The 14,563-nt window shown below is 41.0% G+C and overlaps 1 protein-coding gene across 1 annotated transcript; it reads right to left on the bottom strand.

Annotated features, from left to right (window-relative positions):
• Nucleotides 1-8,354: 8,354 nt before the first annotated feature.
• LOC101731840 (serine/threonine-protein kinase N1-like) lies at nt 8,355-14,282 on the bottom strand. Its single transcript, XM_031900620.1, has 7 exons — nt 13,244-14,282; nt 13,073-13,140; nt 12,745-12,820; nt 12,572-12,663; nt 11,873-12,340; nt 8,975-11,738; nt 8,355-8,592 (listed from the first exon to the last, which is right to left on the bottom strand). Exons 1-5 carry the CDS (start codon nt 13,457-13,459, stop codon nt 12,160-12,162), a joined length of 633 nt encoding a protein of 210 aa, XP_031756480.1. The 5' UTR covers nt 13,460-14,282; the 3' UTR covers nt 8,355-8,592; nt 8,975-11,738; nt 11,873-12,159.
• Between the last annotated feature and the right edge of the window lie 281 nt (nt 14,283-14,563).

Below are 14,563 nucleotides of genomic sequence, written 5' to 3'. Positions count from 1 at the left end.
TGGACACTGCTCTGTATGGGGTACATGTGATTTATATGTAACAGTGACATTTTTCGCTGCGGTTTCATGAAAAAAATTGCCAATGCCAAAGTCCACACTTTCGCTGCGAGTCCATGTGTTCCAAAAAATTCACGCATCACTACACTATAAAAATAATTACAAAAAAGATTTTAACTGTAAAAACTCAAACTCTAGGCCACAAAAAGAATGGGCTAAGCATGCAGGGACCCCAGTGATCTTCCCACATATTTAATATTTGGTTGATATAAAAGATGACAAAGTGGGTCCTGCCACTCATTACTGTTGGTACAAAGCATGGTAGGTTGGCGCAATGGTAAAGTAAATTTGAACCAATGTCCACATACATTACAAATAAAACTAGAGGCTGGCAGGTCCGAGTGGGTACAAGAACTGAAACAGCCTGCAGCCTATCCCCAACTCTCATCACACGAGACTTGCAGGAGAACGAGATGACCCGAAGCTGAAGGAGCCAAAAAGAGCCGAAGAGAAGCAAGCTGGAAGAAGCTGAGAAAACCTGAAGAAAGCCGAGCACCGCAGGACAATTCTGTAAGTATCCGGGACAGCGGGACAGGGTGAAAAAAGCGGGACTGTCCCGCGAAAAGCGGGACAGTTGGGAGGTATGTTGTAGGTGAGGTAGATATGAGAGACTGGTTGTGTCGTAGGTGAGGTAGATATGAGAGACTGGTTGTGTCGTAGGTGAGGTAGATATGAGAGACAGGTTGTGTTGTAGGTGAGGTAGATATGAGAGACTGGTTGTGTCGTAGGTGAGGTAGATATGAGAGACTGGTTGTGTTGTAGGTGAGGTAGATATGAGAGACTGGTTGTGTTGTAGGTGAGGTAGATATGAGAGACAGGTTGTGTTGTAGGTGAGGTAGATATGAGAGACTGGTTGTGTCGTAGGTGAGGTAGATATGAGAGACTGGTTGTGTTGTAGGTGAGGTAGATATGAGAGACTGGTTGTGTTGTAGGTGAGGTAGATATGAGAGACTGGTTGTGTCGTAGGTGAGGTAGAAATGAGAGACTGGTTGTGTTGTAGGTGAGGTAGATATGAGAGACTGGTTGTGTAGTAGGTGATGTAGATATGAGAGACTGGTTGTGTTGTAGGTGAGGTAGATATGAGAGACTGGTTGTGTTGTAGGTGAGGTAGATATGAGAGACTGGTTGTGTTGTAGGTGAGGTAGATATGAGAGACTGGTTGCTGTGTGAGAGGAACAGCTGAGTGACTGGTTGTGCTGTTGGTAATATACCAGTAAGAGACGGGTGGTACTGAGTAAGGGACAGGCAAGAGGTTATTGCTTGGGAAGCTTTTTTTACATATTGTGCCATCAGTGCCTTAGTTTCCTCCTAGTTTACTTCATTTTATCACATGTGCTGTGACTCGGTGCATTTTATTTTGGTTAATTGCGCAGTTAGCGAGCGAGTGGCGCCATATACAATTTAATCATGCCCATGTCATCTCCAGGCCCTGATTTTTTCCAGTAGTTAGAAAAAAATCCTGCCATGGTAGCAGTGTTTCATGGCAATTGTTTAAGTGGCCTGTTTGTCTTTATACTGTGAATATAACATCACCCGTAGTTATTGAGCCAATGTACAGGTGCTCCAAGTGTGCAGAAATACAACTTAATCCAGTTTATAGACACTGCCTGGAAGGATGTGTATTTGTGTGCAAAAATCATTGTTTGTTGTGTTGCCCTGGGATTGGAAGTAGGAGATTTTGTGGCCCAATTTACAGGGAAGACTCTTCCTACACAAGCCAATAGGAGCAGTCGTACAATCAGAATAAAATGATTCCATGACAAAGAACTGCCGACATGGCTGCCAGAAGAGGGATTCCGACTGAGAAGAAAAGTTCACTGTATTGTTTGGGCTACAAAAACCTGAAGTGCCAAGATATCCGAGTAACACGCACGCCAGAAAATGCTTGAAGAGCTGGAATGGAACAGACCTTGTGATTCTGATCTTTATAAAAATCCACTATACTGTCTGCGCTCAGTCGTTTTGGCAAATAAATTGTTATGATACAATTTTTTTTCAATTTGTTTTTATTTTAACTCAAACAAGGTTCCATTTTTCCCCTCACTGCCCCAAAATAGGACTAGAAGTCATAGCTTAGATCAGGAATCCTCCATATATTATTTACAGTGGGGATGGAGGGGATAATATCATGGCCACTACTGGCCAGCTGTAAGGTAATACAGGACTCATGTTTGTTATAAACACACAGAAACAGATTGTGTATGTGTAATGGCGCTTGTGATGCCTTAAAGGAGAATGCAAGTCAAAATTTAAAAAGCATACTGCCCAATAGTCCTCCTATTGTTTAGTAAAAACGCCACACTTTTGGCTCACCTAATCACATATTTACTCAGTCACACTTACTTCACATTTTCTAGAACAGGCAGCCATCTCTAAGAAGGTATTCTTCCTTCCTTTCCCTCCTTGCTTCATACTGCACATGTGTTTCATTCCCCCCCCCCCCTGGCAGATCTGCTTCTGATTGGCTGGTGGGCATGTGTAGCTCAGAACAGGAGACAGGATCAAAGTTGTGCATTGTTACTGGAGGCTGCAGCCTACAGGAAGGGGAGAGAGATCTCAGTGATGTCACTGTAGGCTTCACACTGCTGTAGGCTGCCAGCACCATATCTCAGAGAAGCGAGCAGGGATCTGGGAATTTAGATATGCAGTAAGTACTTAAAAAGAATGCCTTTAGACTTACTTTTAATTTATATTAACCTTTCCTTGTCCTTTAAGGTAAATCTTCTGCCAAACAAAACCCTGCTAAAAATGAAACGGCCAGGCCTGCACCATGCAGGGATCCATTCTCTCCCAGTGATATGGAAGCAGTTGGTGGGGGCAGAAAGCTCAGTCTCTCTCAGGACTTCCTGGCCTGACACATCCCTTCCCATAAAATTGCCTCCTGCAAGGTCAACTGAATGCTTGGTTCAATGTGGCTGATAAAATCTGTTGTAATTCCATGGGGGTGGGTTATATGCACTATAATTCTGGAACAGAAACACCCATTATATATTTAGTATTCGGAGGTCATGGCATAATGAATATTTCTCTTTCACTTGGCCTCATCTGATACCAGGGTCTGTAACTGTAATGGGCTCCCAGCATTGGCCAATATGGTGGTGCTGAAACTGTGGGGAATTGTGATTTATAGGACGAGAATGTTTTCGAGGGTTACGATTAGCATGTACAGGGGCCGTGGACATGTGAACAACGGTTTCTGGTTTGTTTGTTTTTTTTCTTCTGTTTCATCTTCACTAAATTAAAAGTCTTGTTGAATAAAAGTTGTACCATTCATACCATTCTTCTTCTTTATAATGATGTAGAGCAGTGCCATCCACAGCCCCCCTCTGTGTGTCCCCCCCATCTGTATGGCTGCTGTGGCCTTTGTGTGAGCCTTAAATGGTATTGGTACTGAGATTAACATCAGAATAGTTGCAATGGTTAGTGATTAGTGAAAATCTGAAACAATTAGCTGTTACTCTTCATTTTTATGTTGTCTGGTTTCTAAAACTCCCCTGGTTTGGGATTTCAGCAGGTCTGGTTGCTATGGTCTATTTCATTGTAGCAGGGCAAACACCTGTGTAAGCGATAACTTACATATGAACAACCCCATTAAAAAGTAAATTCTGGGTTTTCTCTATATTTGATTACAAAGTTACAAGACCTGAAGGACATGGATTTTATTTGGTTGAACAAAAGGGTTGCAATCTTGTCATGTGACTATAAAGCCAGGGACAACTGTGAGACACATTTACGTATAGAGATTATGCTACTTTGGGGTGTATTGGCCCCTCCAAATATGACTGATGTGGTGCCTCTATGGTGTGTCTACATCTTGTAACAATACAATAGATTTAATATTAGTCAATATGAATGAAAAGGAGATGGACTTAATTTGGGCCCAGTCCAATAAAAATTAAAGGAGTAGTTCACCCCTTGCGATTTTTGCCTTTTGTTCAGCAGCTTTCCATTTGGTATTGCAGCAGCTAACTGGGGTCTTATTTGCCCTAGCAACCAGGCAGTGGTGTAAATGAGAGACTGGAATTAAAATAGGAAAGGACCTAAATAGAAAAATAAGGAATAAAAAGTAACAAAAACAATGAAATTGTAACCTCACGGAGCAATAGATTTGTGTGCTGGGGTCAGTGACCCCCATTGGAAAGGGGAAGATGTACAGAGTAAATAATTCAAAAACTATAAAAAAAATAAATAATAAAGACCAATTGAAATGTTGCTAGGAATAGGATGTTCATCTAGGATATACTAAAGGTTAACATAATGATGAACCAACCCTGCTGCAGAGAAAAAATGCTCCAGGTAAGAAGCAAAAATGACCATCCCATGCACAGAAGCATTTTTGAGAACTAAATCCCTTACATACAACAGCCCCCTCAACTGCCCTCCATCGCCCCTCCCTTACCTCCCCCTTCCCTACACATACAAGTTCACAAAGTAATCTTTTTTTTAAACGTGTCTTCATGAACAAGTGAAGTTATTTTTATATCATAGGCCCCGTATACATAATGTTATAACACTTATATTTTAATCCCCCAAACTTCTAAACATTTTATAGGAATGAATAGAAAGTGGGTGAATGTTTCTCTGGTGAGCTCTTATCTGACCACTATTTGTTTGTGCATTTAGACCTCCTTATATTCACAAGAAAGCACAACAGAAAATATAAAGAAAGAGCCACAAATGCTCTGGAGTGATTGCTACTTGCAGCAGAGGGTTCCAGCAATTTGATCAGATTTTATGTAACGAGTGAGAGACGTTATACGATAAAACAGAGAAAAGAGTTGTTATCATTTATAATATACATTTCCTAAAAATCACATCAAAATGAAATAAACTCAATAGGATTGTTTTGCCGCCAATATGGATCTATGCAGCTTAGTTATCATGAAGTACAAGGTACTGTTTTATTATTACAGAGAGAAAGGGAATTATATCTGCTTAAAATAGAGTCTATGAGAAATGGCTTTCCCATAATGTAAAGCTTTTCTGGTTACCAGATTTCCCAATAATGGATTTCACACCTTTACAGGTAGATTTGTCAGTGCTCCCACTGTAATGAAAAGAGTCGACAATGTGCCATGTAACTCACAGGTATGTCCCTATTCCAGGCATAATCTTTACACTTTCCTATATCAGACTGATGCATGCTTAAACGACAATATATCAGATTGCACATCAGTGTATTCTCACCACTAGTTCAGTGCACAAATGCAGGGCCGCCATCAGGGGGGCACAGAGGGGACAGTTGTCCCGGGCCCGGACGATGGTTGCTTTAAAGGGGGCCCGGCCGTGATACAGTTTTTTAAGCTCGGGCCCCTTTAGAACTCCGGGCCTGTCATTGGTTCATTGGTGGCCAGCGGGAAATTTGATTGGTTGCGCCCCGTGCGTCCTTATAAAATGTTCACATGCAGCGGGGAGCCGGCACATATCAAGAGGACGCTGGAGAAGGAAGTCACCGGTGGGGGAGCTGGATGCCGGAGGAAGCCGCAGTGGAGCCTGAGGAAGTAACTGGGGTGGAGGGGGGGGGAGAAGCCACAGGGGAGTCAGAGGAAGTAGCTGGAATGGGGGGAGAGGGGGTCGGAGGAAGTAGCTGGGGTGGAGGGAGGGGAGCCGGAGGAAGTCACTGGGGGTGGAGCTGGAGGATACTGGGGGAAGCCACAGGCGGACGCTGGGGGGGGGGTGCTGTACAGATGCAGCGGGGAGCCGGAGGATTCTGGTGGGAGCTGGGGGGAAGCTGGAGGATGCTTGGGGGGGTTTGGGAGCTGGAGGATGCTGGGAAGGACTCAGGCTCAGGTTTGGCAATGCACATGGTGATGTTAGGTATGTTTGAGTCTTATTACTTATACAAATTCTATGTACCCAACTAATAGTTCTTGTGCTGACGCTGCTTCTAAAGAGAGTTTGGAACTTGTAAGTGTTCCCGCTGAGGAAGACCTTAACAGGAGACTCATTGCAGTTGGCCATAAGTGACCGGGGGTGACATTGACTTAGTCAAGTATGACCAGGGATGAAGTAGTCAGCCAGCATAGTATATTGCAATATATGGAGAAAGAATCCCAATTTTGCTAAAAGGGGAGGGCATATCTTGGTAGATTAAGGCAGAGGATATCTTAATGTCCTATATATATTGATAATGGGTGAGTGCAAAGGACTTCTTGTTGCTGTCTGTATGAATTTTGTGGTCACGGCTTAATTGCACCCCCACCTAATGGTTTAAAATTTAGTGAGTACAACTTTTCCTCTTTTCTGACTCTGTAGGGGACATTTATTATTTCCCAGAGCGCAAGTGACAGAGCGTGCCCCTTTTTGCACACTTATCAATACTGCTCTCTTCACTGAGTAACAGATTATAAATCTGGCACTTTGGTGTGGAGAGCTTTGTCAGGGGGCACAGGTTAGCTGTGTTCATGGGGGAAAACTTGAAAGGAGGAATGCAGTGTGCAAAAAAAAGACTGTGGCCCTGTAGCCCAGAAACAAAAAGTACCTTCACTTTCTAATCAGATGCTCCGTTTTACTATAGCAAACCAGCAAGCACTATTAATTTACTGATTGGTAAAACAGGAGCAAACATTGCACTGTTTAGTACATTCCCCCTTATAGTCTCTCTGGTACTAAGGCTAATACTGAAAAGAGTTTCTTAACTCTACTCTAAGTGAGGTAGGATAGATGGATCCTTCCGTATATTAAAGGATAACCCCTGTAAAGCAAAGAGAGATATTATTATAGGGAAGACAATTTATTATGTGCCCTGTATTTAGCAGAAAATGACTTTGCATGCCATAAAGCCTACTGGCCATATTGGCATTTTAGTCTAAGGAACTGATGCCAGAGCTTGTAACACACCCCAGTGAAGCTTTTCCCCTTACATGGCATGGGGCGGGTAACCTTTATTTCTCCAGCTGGTGTTAAATTACTACTCCCTGTGCAATGGTAGCTGTTGCTGGGACAAATGAAGTTTTAATTCATTATCACCTTGACCAGAGTGACCATGGCTGGTCTATGATCTATCTCCCCCATTTACAAAACACAGGACTTAGTCCAACATCAGGTAGAGCAGCTCATCGTGCTTTATAGCCTGGGGCTGTCCCACTGCACCTTCAGTACTGGATGAGAGGGTTATTTATGTCCCATTCCTACAACACAGGCTCCCCTAACCTCTATATCACACCATCTCTGTAGTACATTACACGGTAAGAACACATCCCAAAGTGTGTGGGCTAAGATGGATGAAATAAAGAGTGCCTATCCTTGTACTTGCACCATACATGCCCCTGCACTTTCATCTTGGCAGCCAATGAGTTCATCTTGCCAGACTTGCTCCCAATGAACTATGTGCAACTGGGACACCCACTCTGCAAATGACACAATCCCAGGTCTGAGAATACTAACGCAACGTGAACCAAAATAGCTTTGTAACACAAGCACAACTGTGTCTGTTTTGGGCACTATCAAAGGCCATGCAACTTTAGTGTAGCCACATTTACTCTGCATAATGGGTAAAAAATAAATAAATAAAAATGGTTATTTGTATCTGAAATTACACATTGCACTTGGGTTTATAAATGACCCCTATTGTGTACAAAATCCCACCCCCTCTCTGCATGAAGGAAGACAGCACCAACCTACTCCGCTGTGTTGCCCCATGGTTCCTATTGTTTCCTATACCATATACATGGCTGCCTTGTACCCTGTACATAATGTGACCCCGGGCAGCAACAGCTGTAGGTAAGAAATTAATAATACTAGTCAGTTGGGGGGTTGCAGGAGTGCGACTGCACATGGGCCCACACCCCCTTGGGGCACACTAGAGTTGCCTTGACTGAATTTTTGTGTCACATACAACTCCCTGCACCTTTATCTTGTGTAACCTGCAACTGAAAGTTTTGGTCCTTACTAAACATATACATTTTTTTTTACCATGCAACCCGACAAAATATTTGCAGATAAGTGTGGGTATACTTTCTTTGATATATTTATATGTATTGAAAGGAGCCTCTCTGTATTATAGTAATGTGGTACCTCCAGCTTCTTATGAACTTGAAGTCACAGTAGTCCCTAAGAGTAAAGTTAAAATGGTACTGGAGCTGGAGGGCCGCAGGTTGGCTTTTCTATAAACTCCCTGACTTCCCTTCTATATACACATAAACCAGGTACATGGTGGTGCTGATGGCAATTCTTTCACCAGAGGCACTTTTCTGAAAAGGGCAACACTGCTGAGTTAATTATTGTGTTATTTATATAGCGCATAGCAACAACACATTCACGCTTAACTTTACAGACATTAATAAACACAGATGATATTCTTAGAAGCAATATTTTTATTTGTATAATTATATACATAATGTGAGCAGAACAAACAAGTTATATATGAAATAGTGCCTATTGGAGTAGGAAAAGTGGGTGGCACTAGGAAGGTGGGGTACAGGCTTCTTTCTTCACACGGACTCCAGTGAGTGTTTGGTACAATGTTCAGTATACGATCCATGGTCTTCATTACAGAATAAGAGTTCCTTTGACCGTTGCCACGCTGTCTCATATCTGAAAAACAGAATTACAGAATGGGATTTACATCTAAAGGGCAACTAAACTTATGTGTTGATTATAAATAAATAAGCAGTCAGATTAATCATTCAGCATTGTAGATGATTTTATTATAGACTTCATAATTAATTCTGCAAATTAACCAGTTACTCACGTGGGGGTACAAATGGTGTGCAATAACCAAATCTAACATAAGGAATGCTCATTAACCGCCAACAGTGAGAGCCTCATGTTTAGTATTTGAGTCTTTCAGTGCCCTGTACTCTTTCACAATGCACATTTGAGGCAAAATGATTTTCATAGGATAGAATGCCTATACAAATAACCCCAGGGTATATCCTTCATTCTAACTGTTTAGGAATAAACCTACTATTCATACCTTGTGGTGGATAAACATGGTAACCATCTTTAATATCTTCAATATCTTCTTCTCTGGATCTCCCAAGGTGGCAACTGCAACCTTACCAGAAAGCAAATACAAACAATGTGAGGTAGTGCCAACTATTGGTTTGTTTGCTAACTTGGTGCCAGGTTTCATTTCATGTATGTCACTTAAGGGAATCCCAAACCACAGGGAGTCTTGGCCTGCTCTTCTATAACAGCCACCTTTGGCTTTGGGCCTAAATCTCAGCTGCTCGGGTGCTAACAGGCCTTACCATATGAGAATCCAGAGACTCCCATGGGGCAGGCAAGGGTGCCAAATGTCGAATGTAGAGAATAAGTCAGTAATTACAGAATGTATTGTGGGGCAAACTGAACCAAGCACTTAGTTATCTGCTCACATAGAGCAGAGTTATAAAAGACTGCATAATAACCTGCAGGGTGCTGGTTTAAAACCAGGCAGGATGTTACAGTGTCAGCTTTTGCTATAAAAATACAGTTTGATTCTCACCTACTAGATCTTACTTGCCTGTTATACAGGTGAAGTTTTGGAATATGCTACAAACCATGAGCAGACTATTCCTACATTAGCCTACTCAGTCAGAACTTATTAAGGTGGGTCACCTGATCATCACTTTATATGAATAGACTTCTTATATGGATATGGACTGGCCCTCCACCCTCCCCATTCCGTCTACTTATTTGATGTTCATTGAGAATCCTCTGAATGCCTCTTGCAGCTCTGATGGAATCCTTACAGCAGGCGGTGTCAGTGCCGGAGCTTGGCATTCAGGGTTCTCGCGGCTCTCCAGGTGGTCTTGGTTGTCTAGTTCAAATGGAGGCCTTATTCTTCGGTTTAATAGATGGTCCCAGTCCATACCCTGAAAGATAGGTGATATTTCATAATAAGTATCTGGTCGAAAAACTAGAATTGCTGGAAAAAAAAGTTATAATGCATTTTGAGGCTCTGGCAATATTCATTAGTGCTTTTTTTTCTGTAAATCAAAACAAATAGAATAGAAACCTACTCTGAAGAAGAGGTGCTCTTTCACCATTTCGGCACCAGCCTCATCCGAACCAAGGCGATGTTCTGGATCTTTCTAGGTATTCTGGATCTTCGATATTCTAGATCTCTGATCTTCATGAATGGACTTCTTCTATAGATATGGACTGGCCCTCCACCCTCCCCATCTATTCCGTCTACTTATTTGATGTTCATTTAGAATCCTCTGAATGCCTCTTGCAGCTCTGATGGAATCCTTACAGCAGGCGGTGTCAGTGCCGGAGCTTGGCATTCAGGGTTCTCTTGGCTCTCCAGGTGGTCTTGGTTGTCCAGTTCAAATGGAGGCCTTATTCTTCGGTGTACTAGATGGTCCCAGTCCATATCCTGAAAGTTAAATGAAAAGGTAATATTTAATGATGAGTATCTGGTCCAAAAACTAGAATTGCTGGTACAAGAAATTATAATGCATTACGAGGCTATGGCAATATTCATTAGTGCTTTTCTGTTTGTAAATTGAAAGGAATAGAATAGAAACCTACTTTGAAGAAGGGGTGCTGTTTCACCATTTCTGCACCAGCCTCACCCGAACCGAGGCGATATTCTGGATCTTTTTCTAAAAGCTACAAAATATAAAAACAAACGTTGTTAAATCATTATTGTTTATGTCTATTTTATTATTCTACTGGGAAAGTATCCACCTAGGAAAGACAAGCAATTTTCCAACCCCATATAGAAAGTAACCATATGCATATGTAACTGATCTGCTTGAACGGACTAATTAAGCTCATATTTTTTAATTTATTAACTGCTTATATGAACCATAGATTAAGTTCTGTATTTAGGGGACAAGCCATTATCAGTAATACCCCTTTACTAAACTGAGTACCCGCTGCTCCTGACATTCATAGCCTGACCCTTTGGAATAGAAGGGACTCTCTGGGGTAATAATACATATTGTAAAGTTCAGTGAAAGCCTGTAACTGCCACTAAAACAAACTAAAGGCCATATGTTATATCATTGTAGTAATAATAATAACTATACAGCATGTATGCCCTTAGTATACAAAGTGACTAATGGCACATTATACTAATTTGCTGGGGCCAACTTACTTCTTTTATAAATGCAGAGACATCCTTTGATAGATAGTCTGGTAACTCGATGTTGTCGTAAACGATGCTCTGCATTAGCTCAACCGGGTCTTTGTTGTTGAATGGTAACTGAAAAAGTGAATCATTATTTCTTTAGCGAAACAACATTCCCAAGAGATATGTTTCAATATGAACCCCAATGATTCCCCAATGTAAGTTGATAATATAGGAATTGTGCTTACCTCACACATGAGCATTATATAGGTGGTGATTCCTAGGGCCCACCAGTCAACGGCCATGCCGTATCCATGTTTCAGGAAGATCTCGGGGGCGATGTAAGCTTTTGTGCCGCACATGGTGTTAGTGCGGTCGCTGTATCCAAATTCTTAAACACAAGAAACACTGTGAGGAAACTGCAGATCTGGGGCCCTAATGTAAAGTAATGAGGGACTTTCCTTAACTGCTTCCTTTCAAACTACACAGCCACTCAGATCTGTTTATGCCACTTATATATAACACTATATCTAAATATAACAATACCTAATAATCTGATCTTATCCGCTGTATGCCCCAGAATTATAAGCAACACTTACTGTCTTTGCTGAGGCCGAAGTCTACGATCTTAAGGTAGCCATCCCGGTCCAACAGCAAATTCTCAAGCTTTATATCTCTGAATTAAAACCAAGTCAATAGTTTAGTAGTTATACAAAAAGAAATCCTTACAATAACAGCAAGCCAATGATTAACATAATGTTACCAGCTCGATCTGGAAATAAAGATGATTTTATTAATATTAATGCTTACCTATGGACAATGCCAAGGTGGTGTAATGCCTCCAGGCCAAGAATGACACATGCGGTGTAAAACCTGAATAGAGAAAAAATAAAATTCAGTTACTTGAATTTTTTTTTCTTTATTGATATATAAGCTGATGTGTGAGAATTGAGGTGATCATAGTGAGAAGAAAGGCAGTTATCTGTATGATAGGTGTAGCTTTGTGTGTATTACGTTACATTGTAAAAATATATGCTGAGATGATGCTTCACTGAAAGTGCCCCTTAGAGAAACTTATTCCCTCATTCCCATTCTACTTACATGACTTCAGGTTCTTGCAGTTCCACGGATGTTACAATTTCATACATGTCACCTCCAGGGAGATATTCCATCACACAAAATAGGTGAGACTCCGTCTGGAAGGTTCCATGCATTGACACTAGGAACGGGTGTTCGGCAGAACTCACCCTCTGGAGGATTTCCTTCTCTTTGAAGACACTGTGGGTTAAATTATCCCATTATCACCATGTGAGACTCACACAAGGGAACATTACACTTACCCTTTATCCTAATAAACAGACAGATAATAACCAAATGCAAATAATTTAAAGGAATGTGAGGTCAGACAGATACAAAATATAAAAAGAGAAACCTGTCCTACATATAAAGCTGAATATGAGAAAAGATGACACAAATATGGACAATATTAATCTTTCCCCTGTTACTGACCTGTCCAAGTTGCCCCTTTTCAAAATCTCCTCTTTTTTCAGGGCCTTGATAGCACATAGTTCTTTGGTGTTTTTGTGCTCGGCTAGGAATACCTGGAGTCAGAAGGCAGAAAGTTCAATCACTCTGGGTAAATCAGTAGTAACTAAAACCTAACTGTGCAATGAGTCGCTCACCTTCCCAAATGCTCCTTCTCCCAACACTGGGCCCAGGTTGAAATTTCCAAGTGAGGGAGATCTGGGCTCAACAGGGCTAAAAAATAAAATAAAGTTAATATATGTTTTGTTCATGTTCACAGACAAGATTAATCTAATATACAGTTTATTTGGTGACTTTTCTGTTGTATCCAGTCACCAGAAAGTATTAGCCAGTTACTGATAATACTCTCTAATGACAAGGGAACTATAAAAGAATTAAGTGCAAATTATGCAATACTAATATTTTCATATATAAGCAACTTACAATTCTAAACCAAAAGAAAAGAGAATATATCCCAAATCATACCTGATAGATGGTCCTTCAGCACCCTGTATGTGATTGGCAAAATCTGAGCCAAAGTCAGGACTGCAGAGCTGCAAATAAAGGACAAATGAGTATTATGCACAGAATGAACATTGCATGAATTTCATTCATTGGTTTTTGTAAAAATATGAAAAGTCTGTAGAATCTACTTACTGGTAATGGAGGACTGGAAGAGGTGGAATTATCATCCTCGGTGTCCTTCTCTGGCTCAGAATCTTGCTCCTGATTGGGAACTATAAGTCCGTTGTTATTGGACATGCCAGCATCACAATCAGGATCTTCTGAATATGCAGAAATGGAACAATAGAGTCTCAAAATTATAATACAGTTTATCATCATTATAAGTACAATATTAGAACTATACTTCATAAAAAAGTGTTAATACTCTCCTATATAAATATATATGTATCCCATTACTAAAAGCAAATATAAATGCCCATATAATCCACGTAAATGCACTAAGAATACTAGGACAGAGAGATATCAGTTATATGCTATAGTAGTACAAGGTCAAATTCTCCCCAGTTATGGAGACCCTAAGGTTGATGGCCCAGGTGGCCGGATATAGGGATCAACAATACATTAGATGGACTGTGTTTTAATAAATCTGCATGATCAACTCTATCATAAACTTCAAGAAGTCAGTGCATGATCCTACTTACCCGATAAAACTGGCAATGCTGGTGGTTCATAGGAATTAGCCCTCACGGAAATGACCACCAGTGCCTCGGAAGTATTTACTATACCAGGGACCTCCACCGTGGCATCCTGAATTAAAGCATATTAAGAAACCAACATTAAGCAGGATGTCATCTCAACACTTATATATATCATGTATGAGGTCTTAATATTGGCAAGTTAAATAAAAGAACATTAAGCATATAGTCACAAAATTGTGTGTGTGTGTATATATACGGTATATATAAATGTAACATTTATACAATGTACTTACAAATGAAGGCCAGATGAAATTGGTGGGGCTGGCTGTATCCCTGGTCATAGACTCTGCTGGCTCGGAGCCCTCAGGCTCATGAAAAGGAATGGCCCCTCCGATGTTGTGGGAAGAGCCAGGGTCCTTTTCATTCCCAGCAGGACGTGGAGATTCTACAAGAATTAAAATACAATAGATGTCATTATTATCTAGCGACGGGGTCCTTTAAATTGAAATTGGTTTTCCAGATATCTGGCTCTTACTATGGAAATTAAAAAGTGTTTTTTAGTACTGATCACACTTATCTAGGAAAGATGGCTTTGCCGGGTGGTCGGGCAGCTCTAAGGTGGCAGTAAACTGCACCAGAGAGTCATGCACATCACTGATCTCTAGGATCTCCACGTAAGCATTTTCATGCTTTATAGGAATAATTGAGTTCTGTAAAAATGAACACAGTTATAAAAAATTAAAGGACATTCCCTCACACATGTTAAGATTATGGTTTCTCAAAACCTGATTGTATCAGTACAATGTGTGTGTGT

This window comes from Xenopus tropicalis, chromosome 4 (genome assembly GCF_000004195.4).
Source record: "Xenopus tropicalis strain Nigerian chromosome 4, UCB_Xtro_10.0, whole genome shotgun sequence".
Classification (NCBI taxonomy): domain Eukaryota; kingdom Metazoa; phylum Chordata; class Amphibia; order Anura; family Pipidae; genus Xenopus; species Xenopus tropicalis.
The sequence above is the reverse complement of the archived record's forward strand: the minus strand, read 5'-3'. Positions and strand labels throughout refer to the sequence as shown.

Excerpts from the sequence above, each read along its gene's own strand:
- LOC101731840 (XM_031900620.1), bottom strand. The coding sequence starts at position 13,459 with ATGAAGTATAGTTCTAATATTGTACTTATAATGATGATAAACTGTATT. Across the intron at positions 13,141-13,243 it reads CTTCCAGTCCTCCATTACCA|CTCTGCAGTCCTGACTTTGG; the intron begins GTAAGTAGATTC and ends CTTTATTTGCAG. Across the intron at positions 12,664-12,744 it reads GAGAAGGAGCATTTGGGAAG|GTATTCCTAGCCGAGCACAA; the intron begins GTGAGCGACTCA and ends TTCTGACTCCAG.